General features: G+C 41.9%; 1 protein-coding gene across 1 annotated transcript; it reads left to right on the top strand.

Annotated features, from left to right (window-relative positions):
- The first annotated feature begins 3,710 nt into the window (after positions 1-3,710).
- CLN5 (CLN5 lysosomal BMP synthase) lies at positions 3,711-11,681 on the top strand. Its single transcript, XM_075265388.1, has 4 exons — positions 3,711-4,023; positions 5,736-5,910; positions 7,555-7,780; positions 8,468-11,681. Exons 1-4 carry the CDS (start codon positions 3,923-3,925, stop codon positions 8,959-8,961), a joined length of 996 nt encoding a protein of 331 aa, XP_075121489.1. The 5' UTR covers positions 3,711-3,922; the 3' UTR covers positions 8,962-11,681.
- Positions 11,682-20,601: the final 8,920 nt, after the last annotated feature.

The following is a 20,601-nucleotide window of genomic DNA, read 5'->3' as shown; positions in this document are numbered from 1 at the left end:
TGTCAGGGTCTAGGGTTGCTAGGTGGGGTGGCATAGACACACAAGTCCAGTGTCTTTAGTCCAAAACAAAGGTAGAGTTTTATTTTCACTCAAAAATATAGTGCAGCAACAAAAGGAAACAATACAAAAATAAATGCCTGTCTAGGCTTTAACTAAACATAGAATAGGTTACTTCACCTAGAATAACAGAAATCAAAAGCCAGTCGAATCATTCAGGACACAACTCCAAAAATATGACCACTTTGTTGGCTCTCCAGCCAAGTTTTGCACAAAGTCTGCTGCTGGAGCTGGCTTCTTAAGCTCCCTTGATGAGCAGATTCTCTGCAGCTGAGTCACTGCCGGAACATCCCCAAAGTGTGGACTGGAGGGGGGTGGAATGACAGGTCCCACTGCCAACCTACCTGCCATTCCTAAAAATGCAGCCCAGTAACCGGAACTTTGATATAACCCTCACAGACAATAGGTATCTGCTGAGAAACATTCTTTCTGGAGTTTTCTCATCTCACCCACCTTAGTAGTCTGGGTAAGATGTACACCCCCTCTTCTTTGGGCCTCATGGATGACGCATGCGCAGTTGGCTCTAACAGGCTCTCACAGCCAGAGCCAACTGCGCATGCGTCATCCATGAGGCCCAAAGAAGACGACACAGAAGGGGAGGACGCAGCTCAGGAAGAAGGCGGCGCTGGCTATGGCAAAAGGTAGGAGACGAATAGCCTTTTTTAAGGCTATTCCGACGTGGTCAAGAGGATAGAACTTCTTTTAATGGTAGAATCCCTTTAAGCGGCGGCCGCCGGCAAAGTCTGCGTGCCGCTTCCATACATTGCAATGGGAGCGCGCTATTCAAATAGTATTCGCGCATCTCTAACTTCAATTGTAAGAAGCCGCCGCTTCCATCCATATATAAGGCGCACCAGACTATAAGGCGCACTTTCGATTTCTGAGGAAATCGTAGGATTTTATGTGCGCCTTATAGTCCGTAAAATACGGTAATAGAGTGAACATCGCAACAGCTCTAGACTCGTTCACAGTGAGGTTTTTTACCTTTATAAATATCATCACTTGAATTGTAAGAACTAAATCACAGTTCAGAAAAGTAGAAATTTCCTGGAAAATTAGGAACAGACAAAAAGCAACCACTGATCTATTTCAATCTTAAACAGGAGGAACTCAAAGAAAATAACAGCATTACAACATAAGTAATGAGAGAATTGCGTAATTGCAAAAAATTATTTCTTCACAGTTCACTCCAAGGCTAAGGCCACAAGTAGCCAAACACAACAAAAACAACTCTGCAGAAAAAAAATTGCATTTTTTTCCACAGAGTTATTCATTGTGTTTTTGTGAGTTTTTCTCTGTGGGTTTTCTGCCCTTATTATACCTTTACCTATACGTTTCCACTGGTATAATTGACATGCTGTGATTTTCAAAGACTTCAGCTTTTCAAAAGCAGATTTTTTTTTCCTGCAATATGTGGGTGAGATTAGCCAGACTCTCATGCACTTTGCAGGTACTGTAAAATGCAGCGTTCTTTGCCACAATATTTTCACAATGTGGTGCTTTTGCCTAAAACAGATTTTTATGGTCCTCAGAGAATCTTTGCATAATTCTGTCAACATTGGTACAATATTATGGGTTAGAAAAACTGCTCAGAAGCCCTGAAATTTAGGAGAACATTTTCTGTCACTATGATAAATCACCACTACGGCGGTTTGGCACTTTTGACTATTTTTCCTGCTACGGCATTTACTGTACAGGAAAAATATTTTTATAGATTTGTAGAGCAGGCAATTTCGGACACAGGGATACTTAATATGTATGTGTTTCACAGTATTTAACTACTTTTATATGTGTTCTAGGGAAAGGGGGTGATTTGAATTTTTAATACTTTAAAAAAATATATATTTTTTTTTTACTTTTTTTTTTTTGCATTTATTAGACCCCCTAGAGGTCTTGAACCCCAGAAGGTCTGATCACTAATGCAATGCATCACAATGCTAATGCATTGCAAATAAATCATCATCAAGAAAATCATCATCAAGAAAGAGATTGCAGATCGGCCGGGAGCCTTTACAAGGCTCCCGGCTGTCATGGAAACGTGACGTCGGCCCTGGGGCTTGCTCCAGGCGCCGGTGATCACCAGCAAAATGGCGGCGTCTATGCGCCGCCGGGAAAATGGCACCCCCGGCGCCTTTGACCGTAGCACCGGAAGAGTTAATGCCTCCGATTGGTCCGGGGACCAATTTGAGACATTAGCGCTGGTTGTCTACTGTGTAACACAGTAGACACCCGGCGGCTATGGCGGCTACCCAGCTCCTGGTCAGTTGCCACAGTTACACACCGGCATCCGCCGTACTATTGCGGCAGATGTCAGGAAAGGGTTAAAAGCAAACTGCCAGTGTCTGTATGCAGCCTCTCTGTGGGGAAACCATTTTTTGGGGGCTGGACATAAAGTTCTGCATGTCCTACTTTGTATTGGGAACTTTGCCAGAATAAAACACCAGACAAATCTCCAGGATGCTCTGGGAGATATTTTGGTACTATTCCGTTATCGGGCCAGCAGCAGCGCAGTTCAGCAGCAGCTTTCGGGACAGCAGTTCAGCAGCGGGAATTACAATGACATCCGAGGACTGCTGGCCCGATGCTTGTGCCCAGTAACCAGTACATCGATGACCCCCCTCCCCCATCCTTCTCCTCCTGCCAGTGCTGCCCCCCAGCTCTCCTTACATCTTCCCCGTACCCTCTCCCCGCCACACGACTAGGCCTCACCTCAGCGCTAGTACCGAGACCGAAAGGAAAGACACCGGGGCTCAATCCAGGCCCTGACAAGAAACACGCCGACTATAGGAACGGTGAGCTACAGCGAGCCGGAGGGACAAACTTTCTGCAGCGTCCGGCGGCTATCTAGTAGCATTCATTGCTCAAGATTTACGGTGAGGCCTATTACAGGGAGAGGGTACGGGGCAGATGTAAGAAGAGCTGGGGGGCAGCACTGGAAGGAAGAGGAGGATGAGGGCATCGATCGATGTACTGCCTACTACACACAAGCACGGCCTCTATCATCGGGCCAGCATCGGCTTAGTCATGTGGCGGGGAGAGGGTACGGGGTAGATGTAAGGAGAGCTGGGGGGCAGCACTGGAAGGAGGAGGAGATGGAGGGGGGGTCATTGATGTACTGGCTACTGGGCACAAGCATCGGGCCAGCAGTCCTCGGATGTCATTGTAATTCCCGCTGCTGAACTGAACTGCTGTCCCGAAAGCTGGTGCTGAAATGCGCTGCTGCTGGCCCGATAACGGAATAGTACCGATATTTTTCATGCTCCCCAGCCTAATATAATTTTTTTATCCTGCACAACCCTCTGCATTGCTCCTCCACAGTCAGTCCTTAGAAATGGATTGAGCATTGTCAGCCCATAGAAACACTGCACTGTACAGATTGGTCTTTTATTGTGGCAATGCGGAGGACTGACAGCAGGGGGCGCAGGAGTGCCTTCCAGCCTCTCTAGTCGCAATCCAATTCTAGTAGTTCCAACTACAGACGATAATCTGTCACAATCGCTTCTCCTTGGAGCTGTCACGTCTTCATATCATGTGACGGTCACAGGACTTGTGTCATGTGATGGTGATGTCATCACAATACTTCTACAGTATACTGAACTGCGTATCGGCCATGTTTGATCCTGGCATGAAACACTTTGCTAGATAAATATGAGAGCGCTCCTCTGTGCCCGGACATTGTCTGTTTGCTGTGTGCTTGTGTTAACCCATTAAACCCCATGGACATGTAGGCAAGGTGTAAATGTGACTATAAACTCCCTGCGGCCACAGGCTGTGGTGTGTCTTCCTGGTCATATGATAGAAGGCTTGAAGTGTGTGGTGAGGAAGTTGCAGGGTAGGGAGTAGCGGGCTCCGCGGTGTCACAGACATGGGTGCCGGGGCTGAGAGCAGGGGGCAGCGGGCTGTCTTGTTCTTGCTGCTAGTGTGGAGCACGGCTGGAGAGCGGCGGCAATGGCCGGTGCCCTACGAGTAAGTAACCCCCTCACTGCCAGCGCTGTGTGTGATAGGTTAACCCCTTAATGCTTGCTTTCTGACATTCCACATACTAGGGTTGTTATGTACAACTTTTAACCCCTGAATGACGCCGTGTTTTTTCCATTGCCTCATTCCAGGAGTTATGACTGTATTTTTTGTTTTAGTTAACATGTGACAAGATGGCAGTTTCCTGGTGGACAACTTGTATTCAGTTGAGGGTTATTCCCATCTTGGTGTTTGAAGAGCCCTTCACAGGGGTATTCCAGCGGAGTTTTGTGGCTAAATATATTTGGACTTCCTACTTGAGGCTAAGGGTTCGTTCACATCTGCTTTTATATTCTGTCTGGGGAGAGTCCGCATGGAGACCCTCTGAACGGAATACAAACACAATTGTCCGCATGCTTCGTGCGCGGCAAGCACATGGACCCCATTGTAGTCTATGGAGTCTGTGTGCTTTTACAGTACAGCTCTTGCAACTGCGTTTGTATTTCGTTCGGGGGATCTCCATGTGGACTCTCCCCGGACGGAATACAAAAGCAGATGTGAACAGGGCATAAGGGACCACATAGCGGGACGCAGCAAAAAAATTGCTGAAGGAAAAGCTGTGGCGTCAACCCATTGTGGTTTTTCTCGCAGCTCTTTTCACAGAAAGTCCGCAGAGGTTTCCTCTGTGGACTTTTTGCTTCCATTATACCTATAGGGAAACTGCCAACGTTTCCGTAGGTATAATTGAAGTTCTGTGATGTCCAAAAATGCAATGGTTTTGCACATATTTTCCACAATGTGTGGATGGGATTCCATCCACTCTGCAGGGACTATTTTTTTTCCATTAGAACAGTAAAATGAAATCCTGACAGAGATGGACACATCTTATGACAGACACAAATGGATTCTAATGGACCACATTGACTATAATAAGTTTCATCGGGTATCCTTTATCTAGATCTATAAATTAAGCTACATGTGCCTGGTTTGTAGCTATACGGCACAGACAAAACATGGATGATATCCGTTTACCGCCTGTGCTTCCTTGGACCCATTAACCTTCCTCAGTGTCCCTGGCAACAAAAAAGACAGATATATGACCTATTCATACAAAGGCATGTGTATGGGGCCATTGAAAATAATAAGTGAACTACATTGCTAGCCCACTGACAATGCACGTGTTCACATGTATGGAGCCTTTAAGAATATTTATACACCTCAAAGTGATCACTGTAAATACCTTCAGCCTGAGGTTTTGTTCTAACTCCTTGCTGACTTCTTATCATATACAGGTGGGGTCAGTCATCCTATAGGATGGTTTCATAGGAGCAGATTTATTAAGCTGTCTAAATCCAAATAGTCTTAATTGTTGATAGCAACTAGAGATGAGCGGGCACTATTCGAAACGGTAGTTTCGAATAGCATGCTCCCATAAGAATGAATGGGAGCGGCCATCGCGCAGGGGGTTAAGCAGCAGGATCCGGGGCCTGGATGCGTCCATTCCTTCCTATGGGAGCGTGCTATTTGAAACTACCGTTTCGAATAGTACTCGCTCATCTCTGATCGCAACCAATCACAATACAGCTTTAATTTTTCTGGAGCAAAATACAAAAAGAAAACTGTTGTGATTGGTTTCAATGGGCAACTAAGAAAGTTTTGGTTTTAGGCAGTTTTACTAAAGTTGTCCTATAGAATTTATTGTACTGTCTTTTTATGTGTAGGCGTTTTGACCATCGGCCTAAGTCTGATCCATTCTGTCAAGCCCAATATACATTTTGCCCTACTGGATATGCAGATGGATCTATTCCTGTTATGAAAAATGAAGATATCATTGAGGTTTTCCGACTGCAAGCACCTGTCTGGGAATTCAAATATGGAGATCTGCTTGGCCACTTTGTAAGTACAATTTTATTTGGCATAGACTTTTTTTTTTATGATGTTCTCTATTTAATCATTCAGGCCTAATCAGGAACGGGATGCCGCGACGGGATGCCGGTGCACTGCATTAGCATCATGTCATAGATAGCTGCATGGAGAGCTCACACAGCGGAAAAGGTTTCCACTGTGTGAACATACCCTTACAGTAACTGCAAAGTGGATGGGATTCTTGCGAATCCCATGCTCACTTTGCAGTAAAAACCGCAGCACGGACACACTGCAATTTCCAAAACCAGTGCAGTTTTAGAAATAGCAGCATGTCAATTATGTCTACAGAAACGCCGGAGGCTTTCCTGTAGATATAATTGTAACAGAAAGTCTACGGAGGAAAACTCTGCGAACTTTCTGTTTAAAGAGCTGCGGGAAGAACCGCAATGCATTCCTGCCCCGGTTTTTCCCGCAGCGCTTTATAGCTGCAGGTCGTCCTGTGGGGCCTTAGCCTTAAGGTCTTTATACACATTGGACTCACTGTGGGCAGGTGTTCCGGGTGTTGGGCTCTCCATCATCTGAGCTCCTAAGGGTAGGTCATCAGTATAATTTGTCTGGAACACCCCTTTAAGCAGTTAAAGAAAATATATATGTTTCTTGTATAGGTAGATATCTTTGAAGAAGTTAAAGCAAAATAAAATGATAATACATGATATACACTTATAACTTTGTTTTTTATTATCAGAGAAGTTGTCTAGTTTTTTTATCTCTTCTTTGTCTTCTGGTTGTGAAGTTCTTGATCATACTGCAATAGGGTGATTATTACATACTAGTACAGCGCCCCCCCCCCCTTTCCTTTCTCTGTTTAATTGAGGCCGCATTAAATTAAACTCCCTTTCTGTCAATAGTTGGGGCCGCCATATAACTGTATCCACTCTAGCTTTTGCCTGAATATGGTTATGGATTCTATCTTCCTGCAAAACAAATTCAGTTTTACAATATGCTAGCAAAAAATCCTTGACTATTAAAAGATGAAAGTTGGTTGAAATGATGAAAGGTCCTTTTAAAGAAAAACAAGAACAGGGAGAGAATAGGAATGTTTTTTTTTTTGTTTTTTTTTTTGTTTGTTTTTTATCAGTCCAAAATGCATATTCTTTTTGCAGTGCCTAAAAGTGTAACTTTTCAGTGTAAAATCTCATAGTCCACATGTGCCTCCAGGTATTAGGTGACTAACAGCTGTGGGTATAAATGTGGTTGGCAATTATCCAGGCACAGTTACCTCTATAATTGTCATCCACAATTCACCACCATGGTTGCCAGCCACAGTCTTAGTCCCCCTGTATTTACCAGCCTTAGCTCCAATCTTACTCTCCCATAATTGCCATCCACAGTCCTCCATATAATATCCAGAGCCCTCCTCCTAGTAGACAGTTACAACCCTTGTTAATAGTCTGCCACAGACCCCCTAATGCAAGTCCCCCCCCCCTTCCATAATAGCCACCAAAAACCTTCAGAGGCTCCATTATAATTGCCAGCCACCTACGTAATGGCAAGCCACAGTCCCCTGAACAATGGCTATTCACAGTCTAGTCAGGGTAATATACAGAACATAAATATGCAAGCAATGTTGACTTGAACAAGTGTATACTAGCTTCTGATGTGTCTTTTTCTCAGAAAATAATGCATGACGCCATTGGTTTTCGGAGTACATTAACGGGAAAGAATTACACGGCAGAATGGTATGAACTCTTTCAGCTGGGTAACTGTACATTCCCACATCTCAGGCCTGACGTATCAGAACCGTTCTGGTGCAATCAGGGAGCAGCTTGTTTCTTTGAAGGAATAGATGATCAGCACTGGAAAAGTAACGGGACTTTAGTCCCAGTAGCAAAAATATCAGGTAAGTGGAAAAACAAGGTTCTCTGTAACATGCAGCTTTGAGGAGGTGGAGAAATAGGAGTAATTTTAGCTATTCCTGGAAGTCAGTAATTTTATTCATTTAATGCTTGTGTAAAGTAAACCCTAATCCAATGAGCATTTTATATATTGGTTATGGTCTTCATTCTTGAATGGCATACATGGCATAAATTCTGCAATGATCAGAATGATTTTATCTTCCTTCTTTTCATGTTCCTTCTTATCTTTCCAAATATTTTAATATTTTCAAATAAATGGATTACAATAAGTGGCCTTGGTGGTTTCACTGGCTGTTTTTAGCGGCTCCGAGGTTTGCTATAAGAATAGTGTTGTAGAGTAGACTTGCATCCAGTATGTTGGACTTGCTTTTTTCTTTCTTTATCATGGGTGGTAAAGGGGAGTGCCCTGAGTAGTGTCTTGAATAATGGTGCATAGATTCATAAAAAATATAGTTTAAAAAATTCTTGCATATTAAAATTATTTTTTTGCAAGATCTGCATACATCTGTCATAACATTTAATAGGTAGGAGAAAACAAAGAGCTAATCCAGCTATGTTTAGTACTTTACATGTTTTTTGTCAAATTTGCATTCATTTTGATTCCAGAAAAATGTTTTATATTCTGAAGTTTGTTTAAAGAGAAATATGTTATTTTTTTATATGTTCATTAGGCTCTATCTTTAATCAGCTGGCGAAATGGATCCAAGAGGATAACAACACTGGTATTTATTATGAGACTTGGACTGTACAGGGATCATTAGGACCTAATGCATCTGTGTGGTTTGAATCCTATGACTGCAGTAAGTTTGTGCTGAGAACCTACGAAAAGCTTTTTCAGCTCGGTGCCACATTTTTCAGAAATATACAAACAAACTACACCCGCCTATTCTTGTTCAGCGGAGAACCTGTGTATCTAGGGAACGAAAGCTCAATCTTTGGCCCACAGGGAAATCAGTCATTGGCTTCGGAGATCCAAAAATTTTACTTCCCTTACAGATCCCATCAGTCTTATAAAGAACTTCTCCTAAGCCTCCTAGATATATATGGGAAGGCCATTTTACAGAAGACATTTTATCTGTATTATAATTTTGAATACTGGTATTTACCTATGAAATCTCCTTATATTAAAATAATATATGAGGAAATTCCCCTCCCTTCCAGATAGCATTGGTAAGTACAGTTAAAGCGTAACTAAATTCTTGGACTTTGTTATATTTTCTACCAGCATTTGTGTCATTGACTCATTTTGTAATACTGTATAATTTATTAATGAATTTTGGCTCCTTTATCTGAAATCCTGAGCGAGCAGAAATCTGTACACTGCTTTCACTAAGTTTACAGAATAGAGGGCTCTTGTATGATGCAGGTTATTATGAGGTTGGGGCTCCAAGATCACAGTTCTACATATGTTATTTCCAAAGATATCACCAGGGCCGGCCTTTGGGGGGGGGATGTTCAGGGACCCCATCTCCAAGGGGACCCTCGAGATTCGGAGCATCAGGCTTTTATATATATTATAATGTGGTAACTTTTTCTAAGAGGGAAAGTGGGCTATTATTTATGAGGGGGGCTATTACTGATAAGGAGGACCTATTACTGATATGGGACACTGTTTATAAGCAGGGACTGTTATTTATAAGGGGGTGCTATAATAACTGATGAGGAGGTACAAAAATCTATTAGGCAGTACAAAGATGTTTATTTGAATTGTGTGTGGTCATAAGGGGGTGGTTGTTTTGGCGGCAGAAAAGGGGCATTATTATTGAGTTGCCACTGGAAATATGTTGGCGTTGTGTGTGTGTGTGTATATATATGTATATATATATATCAGCATTTGGGGCCCCACTTTCAATTTTGCCCTGGGCCCCAGTTTGTCTAAGACCAGTCCTGGGAATCACCAGTTGAAAACACAGTCAGAACATATTTTTATGCACCTGCTCCCAATCCTGAATCTATTTGAAACTGGTTCCTCTGATAATTTTACTAAAAGCGCTGTTCTATGTCCACAATATATCTATTTAAAGAGGACCTTTCACCTCCTGGGGCACATGCAATTTATATACTGCTGACTTCAGCGCACTATCGGCTTTCACATTCTGTGCCCCCAGTGAAGAGCTATCGGTGCCGGTACTGTAGCTCTTCACTCTCCTACGGACATTTCTGATAGTACTCGTCCATAGACAAGTACGAGGAGGGCATTCCTCACCACTCAGCGTCATGACTGGACGGTAAGGAATGCCCCATCTCAAAGTACAGCGCAATAGAAGCTACTGTGAGAAAGGGTGTTCCTGACTGACTGTACCGGCACCGATAGCTCTTCACTGGAGGCACAGAACGTGAAAGCCAATAGTGCGCTGAATTCAGCGGACTGTCTGCTTTCTAGCGGTGTATTACACTGCATGTGCCCCAGGAGGTGAAATGTCCTCTTTAAATTCACCCTATCCCAGCCATACTCCTAATGAAAGCAATGTATAGATTTCTTTTCTTAATACAGAAACAAACTAAAGAAAAAAGAAGCACAGAATTTCATGGAAAGGAGCAAGAATGTGTAAATAATATACAGATGATCTGCCGGCCATATTAACTTGTGATGTTGGAAATTCATTTGCCAGTTGGTCCCTGTTACTATTTATTAAAAAAAAAAAAAAAAAACTTATTGCTGGCAGTGAGAAATTACTGAAAAACCAGGAGAGCTGCTGCTGGTACCTTACTACGATGTCACTGTACTAGGGTGATAAGTAGTTTACATTGGTGGCAGTGGCATTAAAAAAAAACATGAAATCCTAGTCAGCTGCCTCCGCTATTGCCAGTGGAAGGGCTGCTGGGATTCTTTGGCTAATTTCAAATGGACAAAGGGCCAAGTTATAGCAAAACCACCAATAGTGCTAGCGGCCTCGCTCTTATTTATCCCTGTGCTGAGACATAAGAGTGCTATGGCCATTCGAATTTAGCACCAAAGAACATAAAGGTAAAATATAAAAGTGGAGAAGCTGCCTATGCAACTAATTTAAATCCTAAATGGTTGCTTTGTAGACTCTTCAGCTCTCATAATGTCTGTTTTATAAGAATATATATATATATATATATATATATATATATATATATATATATATATATATATTGTAAGGGTGTGAACTTCGAGGGCGTTGTAGAGCAACCCAAAACAGGGTTAAAAAGGACCCTGACCACACCCATACGAGAGAGAAGGGGACTCAACTCCAGAGGGAGTGCTCACAGCAGGAGAGTGCTGCTAGTGACCTGCAGGAGTAGGTGGACTGGACCAGTTGGAGACAGACAGGAGGTCTGTACCAAGAGGACTGGATTTCATGAAGGACTTGGTTAAGCTCAGTGTGAGCCGGCCTGGTGAGCTGAAAACTCAGAAAAGTATGTTGCCTTTAGTAGTTTAGTCAGGGTTCAAGAAGTGAGGTATTGCCCTGTATGTGGGCTAGGCTGTTTGCTGTTTTTGATCCTGTTTAAAGCTGAATAAAGCCACTTATTTTGGATTGTACCACCTGATCTGCTGTTTATTCACCCTATCAAGGAGGTAAATGGTTGTTTGGTTGTCAGTTTGTTCATACATTTCTAGAACAGAGAGACAGTACAAATATTCTTCAGAAATGTTATTTATGGGGGAATACAAGTATGTAGTAAAAATAATGTATCTGTAATAAAAATTATTTTTGAATAAGCAGTTCAGTTTTTAAGCAGGATCATAAGATATATTTTATCTAAAGCAAAGAGTATTCGAGTTAATCATCAATAAGTGACAATCCGTTTTACCTAGTCAAACACTTAAAGATTCTGCTGCTCAGTCAAGAGCCTGGACTGAATTTTAAAGTTGGTTTACGTACAGCAGTAGATAAATTAAAATTGTAACTTTTAGGTTAAAGCTACAGTGAAAAAGCGCTGCAGGAAAAACTGTGGCAGAAACGCTTTGTGGTTTCTGAAGCGGCGCTTTTCAGAGACAGTCCATTAAACCAAAAGGAAAACTGCCAGCATTTCCATAGGTATAATTGACATGCTTCAATGGTTTTGGAAATCAGAGCATTACTGCTGTGCAGATTTTTTTGCACTTTCTGTGTGTACATAGCGGTGGGACCCCGGCCTTAGACAGTCTTAAGCTGCACCAGATTTTCCAAAGTGTCTTATGCTATTTGAAAATCTGGTATACATTTAGAATGTCTGGTCTGACTTTACATAACTTATTAATTGGCTTAGTTTCCGAAAAAAGTTAGGCATATTTGTTTAGAATTTTGTTGCATTGTCCAGAGCACAGGTTTGCGTACCGGGTTCTGCCTCTCATTTTTATGTTGCTGAGGGATGATATTGAGGCGCACGTTTGGAAAAAGGCCCTTTCTTGTGCCAAATATATGCCTCAAGACCTGATCTGTGCTACATTCTTCGCTTACGCTTGGCTGATATTATTAAAACTTACGCCAGTTTGCTGACACCGGTCGCGCACTCTGCTCCGGATTAGGCCCAAATGAATAGGCCTAGTCGGGAGGGAGTGTCTTCAGGTGGATGTCGCGAGGCGAATCCGCCTGAAAGAATGAGCATCTCGCTTCTTTTTCCGGGAGCCGGAACAAACAGCTCACGGAAAAAAGAACCGACAGGCTCCCATTGATTTCAATGGGAGCTGTCTTTTTGGTCAGGATTTTGAGGCGGGTACTGCCTCAAAATCCTTACCAAAAAAACCCGTGTGAACTTACCCTTAGTGAAGAAAGGTGTCTTATCATGTAGCCACAACAATGATATTAGCGTCATAGCTGCCAAGAGAAGATGTGTTATCAGGTTATTCCATTAAGATCTATGTTCCATGAGTCCTAGGCCCACAAACATAATTGCAGGGGATTAGAGAGATGTTAGGATATGTTCACATGGAGGAATATGACGCTGAATTTGAGGTGGATTCCACCTCAAAATCAGCTCCAAGTTTTGCCTGAAACCAACATCCATTCAATTCAATGGGCGAACAAGCAGAAAAATAAGTTTAAAATTCTTCAGCTATGAAAATTTCCTGTTTGAGCTGCCCCATTGATTGATCTTCCTTTCAAAATGAAGAAATGTGTAGCAGAACCACCAAATATTTTGAAATCCCTTTTCGCTGTATTACACTCAGGAATCCTATACCACCTAGCAACTTTAAGTGGTTTTCTTATAACCTTTTTGCATCTTGAACAACCTTAATCATTCCAACTAGACTTTGCGCTGTGGGTGTAGTGCCGAATTCTTCTCCCATAAGTCTAAGTAAAGCGGGGTCCAATTTATGAGCTTCTAATAAACAATAATATCAAAATGGCACTGTTCTGACTTCTAGCAGCTTAGTCAAAACTGCAAGGTCCAAGGAAGTTGCCTATCTGAGTGGGCCAAATTGTGAGGTTATAACAGGGAAGGGCAAAAAAATAGTTTGAGGAAAGGTGACTCTACTGTTGTGAACAAATCCAAAGCATTGTCCTAAATCAAACACATGGACCGTGGATTTACGCTTGCCAAAGTGCACGGTGGTGCTCAACAATTCAAAGAAGTGTATATAGAGAAATCCAAGCAAAAAATAGAAAGAACTGGGCACTCACCATAAAGCGTAGGGTAAAAACGTTCAAACTTTATTTCAAACTTCGTGCATGATTAAAAGATGGGAGGATTCGCCCAGCTGTGTAGTTCTCATCCTGACCTGCGCCTCTCGTGGTTGGAGTACGCTCAACTCCAGTCCTTTCTGAAGCAGTTTTCGCTCACTCCTCGCCTCTCTTCTCTTCCATTAGCCCTAGAATCCTATATTGGGCGTCAGACCCCCCCCCCCCTCGCGCCCTTTCGCTACTGTATGATGTTCTCCTCTCGGATGTCACTGCGGAACTCCCTCCCTACGTCGCCGCTTGGAACGCCGACCTTCCTGTGGGTTTGTCATCTGCGGATTGGGACCGGTCCTTTTTGCTTTCTCACAAGCTGGCCCTCCCGTGTAGCGCTCAGGAGAGGAATTATAAGATTCTGTCCCGGTAGTATAGGTGTCCAGTGCTTCTCCATAGGATTTTTCCCGCTGTTCCGGACTTATGTTGGCGCTGTGGCTCCGCTAGGGGTACTATGTTGCACATATGGTGGGACTGTGACGTTCTGCGCCCCTTTTGGGACGCGGTGTTTTCTTTGTATTCCAGGGTCAGTGGGCGCTCGGTGACTGTCTCTCCTCAGCTGGCACTTCTGTCGGTTATCCCTGGTAGGCTGTCGGAGATTAAGAAGGACCTCCTGGGGCACTTTCTTGTGGCCGCCAGGACCGTCATCCCAAGACACTGGCGCAGCCCTACCCCTCCCTCCTTGATTGAGTTCCTCCAGGAGTTCCTTCTTATTCAGCGGATGGAGACCTTGGTGGCGGAAGATTCCCCTGACTATTCCAAGTTTTTTTTTTGTTTTTTGTTGGGTTTTTTTTTTTTTTAAATGTAGATTGTGGGCCCCACATAGAGCTCACAATGTACATTTTTCCCTATCAGTATGTCTTTTTGGAATATGGGATGGAAATCCATGCAAACACGGGGAGAACATACAAACTCCTTGCAGATGGTTTTTTGCCCTTGGTGGGATTTGAACACCAGGACCCAGTGCTGCAAGGCTGCAGTGCTAACCACTGAGCCACCGTGTGGCCCCGCTACTATTCCAAGTTTGAACTTTGTTGGCTTCCCTGGGTTATGTTCCAGGAATCGTCTGCCTTCTCTACTGCCTTCGCATGTGTGTGACATGGCCGTCTGTTTTCTTCTCCTTTTCTTCTTTCCTTCTTTTGCTTTCGTTGTGGTTCTTTTAGTCTTCGTCTTGTGTTTGTTTGTTTCTTGTCTATTCCTTTTCCCTTTTTTCTTTTCTTGTTGGGCTATATTTGGTTTGTGTGGAGGGGGGTCTTTTTGGCCTCCCAGCCCGCGGACTTTTATGCTTCTTCATTGTTGCTCGACTTCATTTTTGTTGCTCGTTTTGTATCATATTGAAAAATCTTTAATAAAACCCGTTTAAGCATAAAAGATGGGAGGAGGCACGTCTGACCTTGAAGGAGCGACGATCGTTTCGTGCACTTTTTCAAGCTCAAACAGATTCTCTATTTGTCGAGAACCATAGTTTGGTAGCCCACAAATGGATGGTACTAGACAGCAAAGTAAAATTTGACAGGACTCCTAGAAGAGACAGTGAGAGCCTTGGATATCCTGCCTGCCCACTATGAATGACAGCTTTACCTGTATGTATGTGTATACGCAGAATGGTGTAATAATCACTGTGTGTGGGTGAGATAACAAGGACTCTCGCTGTCTCTCTTAGGAGTCCTGTCAGGAGTTACTCTACTTTATCCTAGCATAGAATTCAACATCAATTATTGTGTCATTTACTGCCTTCAGATAGGGCAGATATCGCCTGACAGGTTTGCTATAACCAGATATTCCCTAATTTAATGTTATTAATGGACTTTCTGGGACTGTGGGTGCTATTATGGAAATATGAAATTCCTCTTCTTATCCATTGGTGTGCCTATTACTCTACATCATATTGTATTCCACTAAAAATGCAGAAAACATGGTTGATGAACAACTTTGCATATTTGGATAGCACCAACAGCTAACTCTATGAATAACATTACATTGGGGATCGTTTATTTACATATCACCAGTTTTTTATTGAGAAATTATATTTAATGTTGAAATGTTAAATAACAAATAGTGTTTGTGTATAATGTATATTTTTGTAATGTTTATTGTCAGTGTTTCCCTAATATAGAGTATTATTTTTTAATCTTTACATATATTGTATTTTACGCTCTTTTTTTGCTTTTGTGATCAGATTTTTAAAGAAAAATAAATGTTAAAATTTGTGGTCAAAGCAATTTCTCTAATCTTTCTCCTGTTTTCAAGATAATAGTCATATCACAACTGAATGGATGTTTGTTTTTTAATGTCTTTTCATATGCATGATAAGATTATGGGGGAAGACTAAAGGAGGGAAAATTCCAAATTTTCTGATGGTCTTTGTCATACCGATTATATACAGCCGGATGGCTTGACCTTAGTGAGTCATCTGCTTGTCTGCAGATCATGTTCTGTCCTGCCAGCTGAATGCTTCTTTTTTTATAATATTGTCGTGAGTAATAATCACAGTTTTTTTCCTTCTAAACAACAGATATTAGCCAGTATCATTACATCCTACTGGATGTAAACTATTTGGCATTACCTGGATCTCTGCACTGATTACTAATAAAATATAGGTCAATTGTTAACAATCTCACAATACTAGAAAAGCACAGTCTAACTATACTAATAACATACCGCCTGTTTCCCCGAAAATAAGACACACACCCCCCTTCACCTCCTGGACCACCTACACCGGCAGTTATGCTGGTGCTCCACTAAGGAAGCGCCGGCATGACTGCTGATTGTCCCCCACTCCAGCCGCTGCATAAGACATCCCCCGAAAATAAGACAGGTCATATATTTCAAAAGAGAATTTAATATAAGACACTGTCTTATTTTCGTGGAAACACGGTACATAAAATGTGTTTATTGTGCATTGCGTAAATAACCACCATAATGGATGGTGAAAAGTTAATGTGAGCTGTAAGCTGTGCAGAGTACATTAGGAACACCAAATTCCCTACTATTTCTCCAGTAGCTCCTATGATTGGGGCCATAACTTTTGGTGTTTTACCATTGTAAGCTCTAAATTTGGGGTGTACCCTTTTATACACTCGTACAACTTATACATTCTCTTCAATAAAATCTGGCACTGTGTTTTACCTTTTACATTTTTTTTGTAATGCAACATACAGCCTAAGTAACATGTTTCTTCCTTTATTCTGTGGGTCCATACGATTACAGTGATACCTAATTTTTATAGTTTTTTTTTATGCGATACTAATTTTGCAGAACAAAAACCCATTTAGGGGCATGAATTATTTTTGCATCGCCATCTTCTGCAACGAGTAACAGTTTTATTTTTCAGTTGGAAGAGTTGGTTGAGGGCTTATTTTTGCAGGACAACCTGTGCTTTTTATTGGTACTGTTTGGGGGTACATATGACTTTTTCAAGATGGTGAAAAATCATTACTTTTTTTTCCATTTTCTTTTTTCAAGACATCTGAAGATTTTTTTTTTTTAGAGATGCTGGAAAAGGTTGCAAAAACTTTGCTAAAGACCTGCATATAATCAATCCATGGTTAGACAAATACAGAGATATGGAGTCAAGCTATATAAACTTAGTGAAAGTGGCACTGGATATTCCTATGATTTCCGATTTCATGAGGGTAGAGATTGTTTTTGGTACCCCTGGTTGCCCAACCTACTGGAGTATTAATAGAAAGACTGTGTGGGACCTACACCCGCTACTACATTAGGGCTAACATTTATACTACGCAAGTATACCACTTTGTAAACATCTGCATGGAGGGCACAATTTGTTGTGGTACAGTTTGAAGGGCTTTCCAGAGAGACTTGTAATCACAATACATAAAGTGTTCTCATGCCTGCGTATCTCAGAATTGATAACAGTAAAATAAAGACAAGAGAAATGCCCTCTTGCTCTGCACCATTCATGCTGATAGAACAGTCTCTATGCTGTCTAGCCAAAAAAACACGCAGGCAGAAAAACCAAAAGTGCTTTGCGGACTTCTACAAATTTATGGAGGAAGTTGACTTCAATACTCAGGTACTTAGACTGTATTTGGTCTTGTGAAATTCAAATTATGTTCCTGTACCTGCTACAGCTGGCAATGCATAATGCCTTTGTGATCATTAAACTATATGGGAACCAGAATTCCTTCCTAAAGTTCTAGGAAGAAATAATTCTGACTCTGCTAAATTCATCTGGTACTGTTCTTGTGAGCATTGAGTCAGAGTCCAGTAACAAGCTGACAGGCAGACACTTTCTTTATATCTTGACATCACAGAGGTGAACCTAGCCTCCCTGCTACCTGAGGCAACCTATAGGAAGGATCTCCCCTCCCCCCTAAATTATACAACTGGCAATCTTTGGTTCTGTGATGCTCCCCCCCTCCTCCCCCATTTACAGATCAAAAAAATCCCCTTTTGTGGCCTGCACAAAGTATAATGCCCCTTTTACTGGCCCCTATAGTATATTATCCCCTTTAGTGAACCCCTCACAATATAACACTCCCTTTACTCACCATCCTACAGTATTTTCTCCCCTATATAACATTTCTTCCCATTGTATATTGTCCAGCTTTAGCCCCCTTCACACATAATATGGCCCTCTTCTTTTTGACCCCACACAATGGTATGTTAGCCTTAGACTCAACTCGAATTCTCTAAAAGGTTTTGGCCAAACTTTTGAGATTTGTCACCCACAAAAAACTTATAGTCTGAGATAACTGATCTCCTCTTCAGGTCTTCGTCTGACATCATCTGCAGTGGGGGTCAGTGCACAAACAATCAATAGACAGAGTCCTCAGAAAAAGTGTGGGGGTTTGTGTCAAACTTGGAGACTCAGGGGCCACACGGTGGCTCAGTGGTTAGCACTGCAGCCTTTCAACGCTGGAGTCCTGGTGTTCAAATCCCGCCAAGGACAAAAAAAACATCTGCAAGGAGTTTATGTTCTCCCCGTGTTTGCATGGATTTCCATCCCATATTCCAAAGACATACTGATAGGGGAAAAAAATGTACATTGTGAGCTCTATGTGGGGCTCACAATCTATATTAAAAAAAAAAAAAAAAAAAAAACTTGGAGACTCAGATACTACCGCCCACAGTGCCCACCAAAGCCTGCACATGCATAAAAGTTTCAGTGAATATGACATAGCTGTAAGGGAGCCTTCACATGGAGTTACGCTCCGCTCATTCTGAACGTTAAAACTCGTTCGGAATGAGCGTTTAAAAACCAGATCCCATTGATTTCTATGGGTGCCAGCATACGCTTGCTCCCCATTGAAATCAATGGGAGGCTTTTTTTTACCTATTGCTTTCAATGTGATACGCGCGTATCACATTGAAAGCAATAGGGAAAAAAAGCAGCCCATTCATTTCTATGGGGAGCGCACGAATGCCGGCTCCCATAGAAAGCAATGGGATCTGTTTTAACGCCGCTGATTCGGAACGTGTTACACATTCAGAATCAGCAAGCGTAGACTCCGTGTGAAGGGGCCCTTACAGTATGGTACCAATAACTAGCTGCAAAAATGTGGCCCTTCAACAGTCAAATCGTACTGTTTCCATAGCATGTCCTACTGTGGCCCCACATAATGGAAAAAAACACTGAAATGTGGCATCCATACATGCAGCAAAAATAAGAAAAGATATTTTAGAATATATTTATTCATTACAATCTCCTTTGTATTTTAAAGTCCAAAAGTCCATTATGCTCTGAAAAAAAACAAGAGCTTGGTGCTGAGTGGAAAGAAATTAGGAATATGGTATTCCAGTAGGTTGATTAAAGATGAAGATGTGAAATAACACTTTATGGACGAAGGGTAGTTTGGGTGTTAATGTTTGCCATCTCTTTCCATATTTTTGAACTACATCTTCCAATATCTCTAACATTTTTTTCATTTGTCCTCAACATAGCTATATGAGAGCTTATTCTTTGTGCGATGAGTTGTGCTTTCATTTGGCACCATTTTGGGGTACATATAATATGATGTCACCATATTTATATTGGGTTTATAATGTTTACCACCTTTACTAAAGAAAGTGAAATTTTTCTGAAAATTAATGATTTGCCCCTGGACACTGTATTCTGATGTCTATAACTTTTTACTGTTTTAGGGGCTCTTTTTTGCAGGGAAAAATGTAGTTATAATTGGTACTATTTTCTGGTACGTACAACTTTTGGATGACTTTTTATTGCTATTTTAGGGGAGTTGAGGTGATCAAAGCACATTAAGTTGCACATTACGGATTTATTTTTTTTTGTAACAAATTAAAAAAAAACAAAAGGCCTAAAATATAACTTTAATAAATTATTCTAAAACTATTATAAATACAAATTAAAAGCATCAAGAAAAACATGAAAAAGCGGGGCGAATATGACCCCAAACCTTGAACCAATACATTCATCTCACTCATGTACAAAACAAGCGCACTAACCTGTGGCAAAATAAGAATAGAAAATGAAACAATCTTACCATTTAGATGATGCTTTCATGTGGATAACAATGTAGTGTGCAGGAGGTGTCGAGACATAACAACAGTTGTGTCACCAGAGAGGAGGAGGGACTTAAAGGGGGTTGTCCCATCACAAGGATCCTATCTATACTGCTTGTTAATGTGGATGTAAGACTTTTCCTAAATACACTGCTTCAGCAAAACTGCTTTGTTTGTCCACTATCTTACTTTATTCAATTATTTGTGGCCACAGCCCTGACTTATCTGCTCATTCGTCAAGTGATGTATCTGCTGCTCTCAGGGGGGAGGGAGGAGGGGCTAAGTGCACAGGAGCCAGCCTGTGTATCTAGCTATTCCTGTGTCTACACAACGTGACCTAGCTTCCTGCTATCAGATAGAGGAGGGGAGCTGCTTTCATTTCTGAACTCGTCTTCTGTTCTCCCAGTTATCAGGCTAGCTATTTCAATTGTGTTCATTATGGCAGAGACAGGCAGTCTCTGTATGTAACACAGAATGGAGTTGCTCCTGCCTGTACTTCATAGTCCAATATTGTGCATATAGTGTTGTTTGAGGACCTTTGATGACATCACAGGCCCTTCAGCCGCCCCATAGGATCACGCTATGTGGTGGGCGGAGTTACATGCTAATTTGGGGCGGATCTAAACGGCAGGTTGCATGTAAAACCCTGCCCACCAAATGACGCAAGAAACCAGGAAGAATGAAGATTTTACAGCAGT

The sequence above is a fragment of the Leptodactylus fuscus genome, chromosome 2 (genome assembly GCF_031893055.1).
Source record: "Leptodactylus fuscus isolate aLepFus1 chromosome 2, aLepFus1.hap2, whole genome shotgun sequence".
NCBI classification, from domain to species: domain Eukaryota; kingdom Metazoa; phylum Chordata; class Amphibia; order Anura; family Leptodactylidae; genus Leptodactylus; species Leptodactylus fuscus.
Note: the sequence above shows the minus strand (reverse complement) of the source record. Positions and strands in the feature narration are given on the sequence as shown.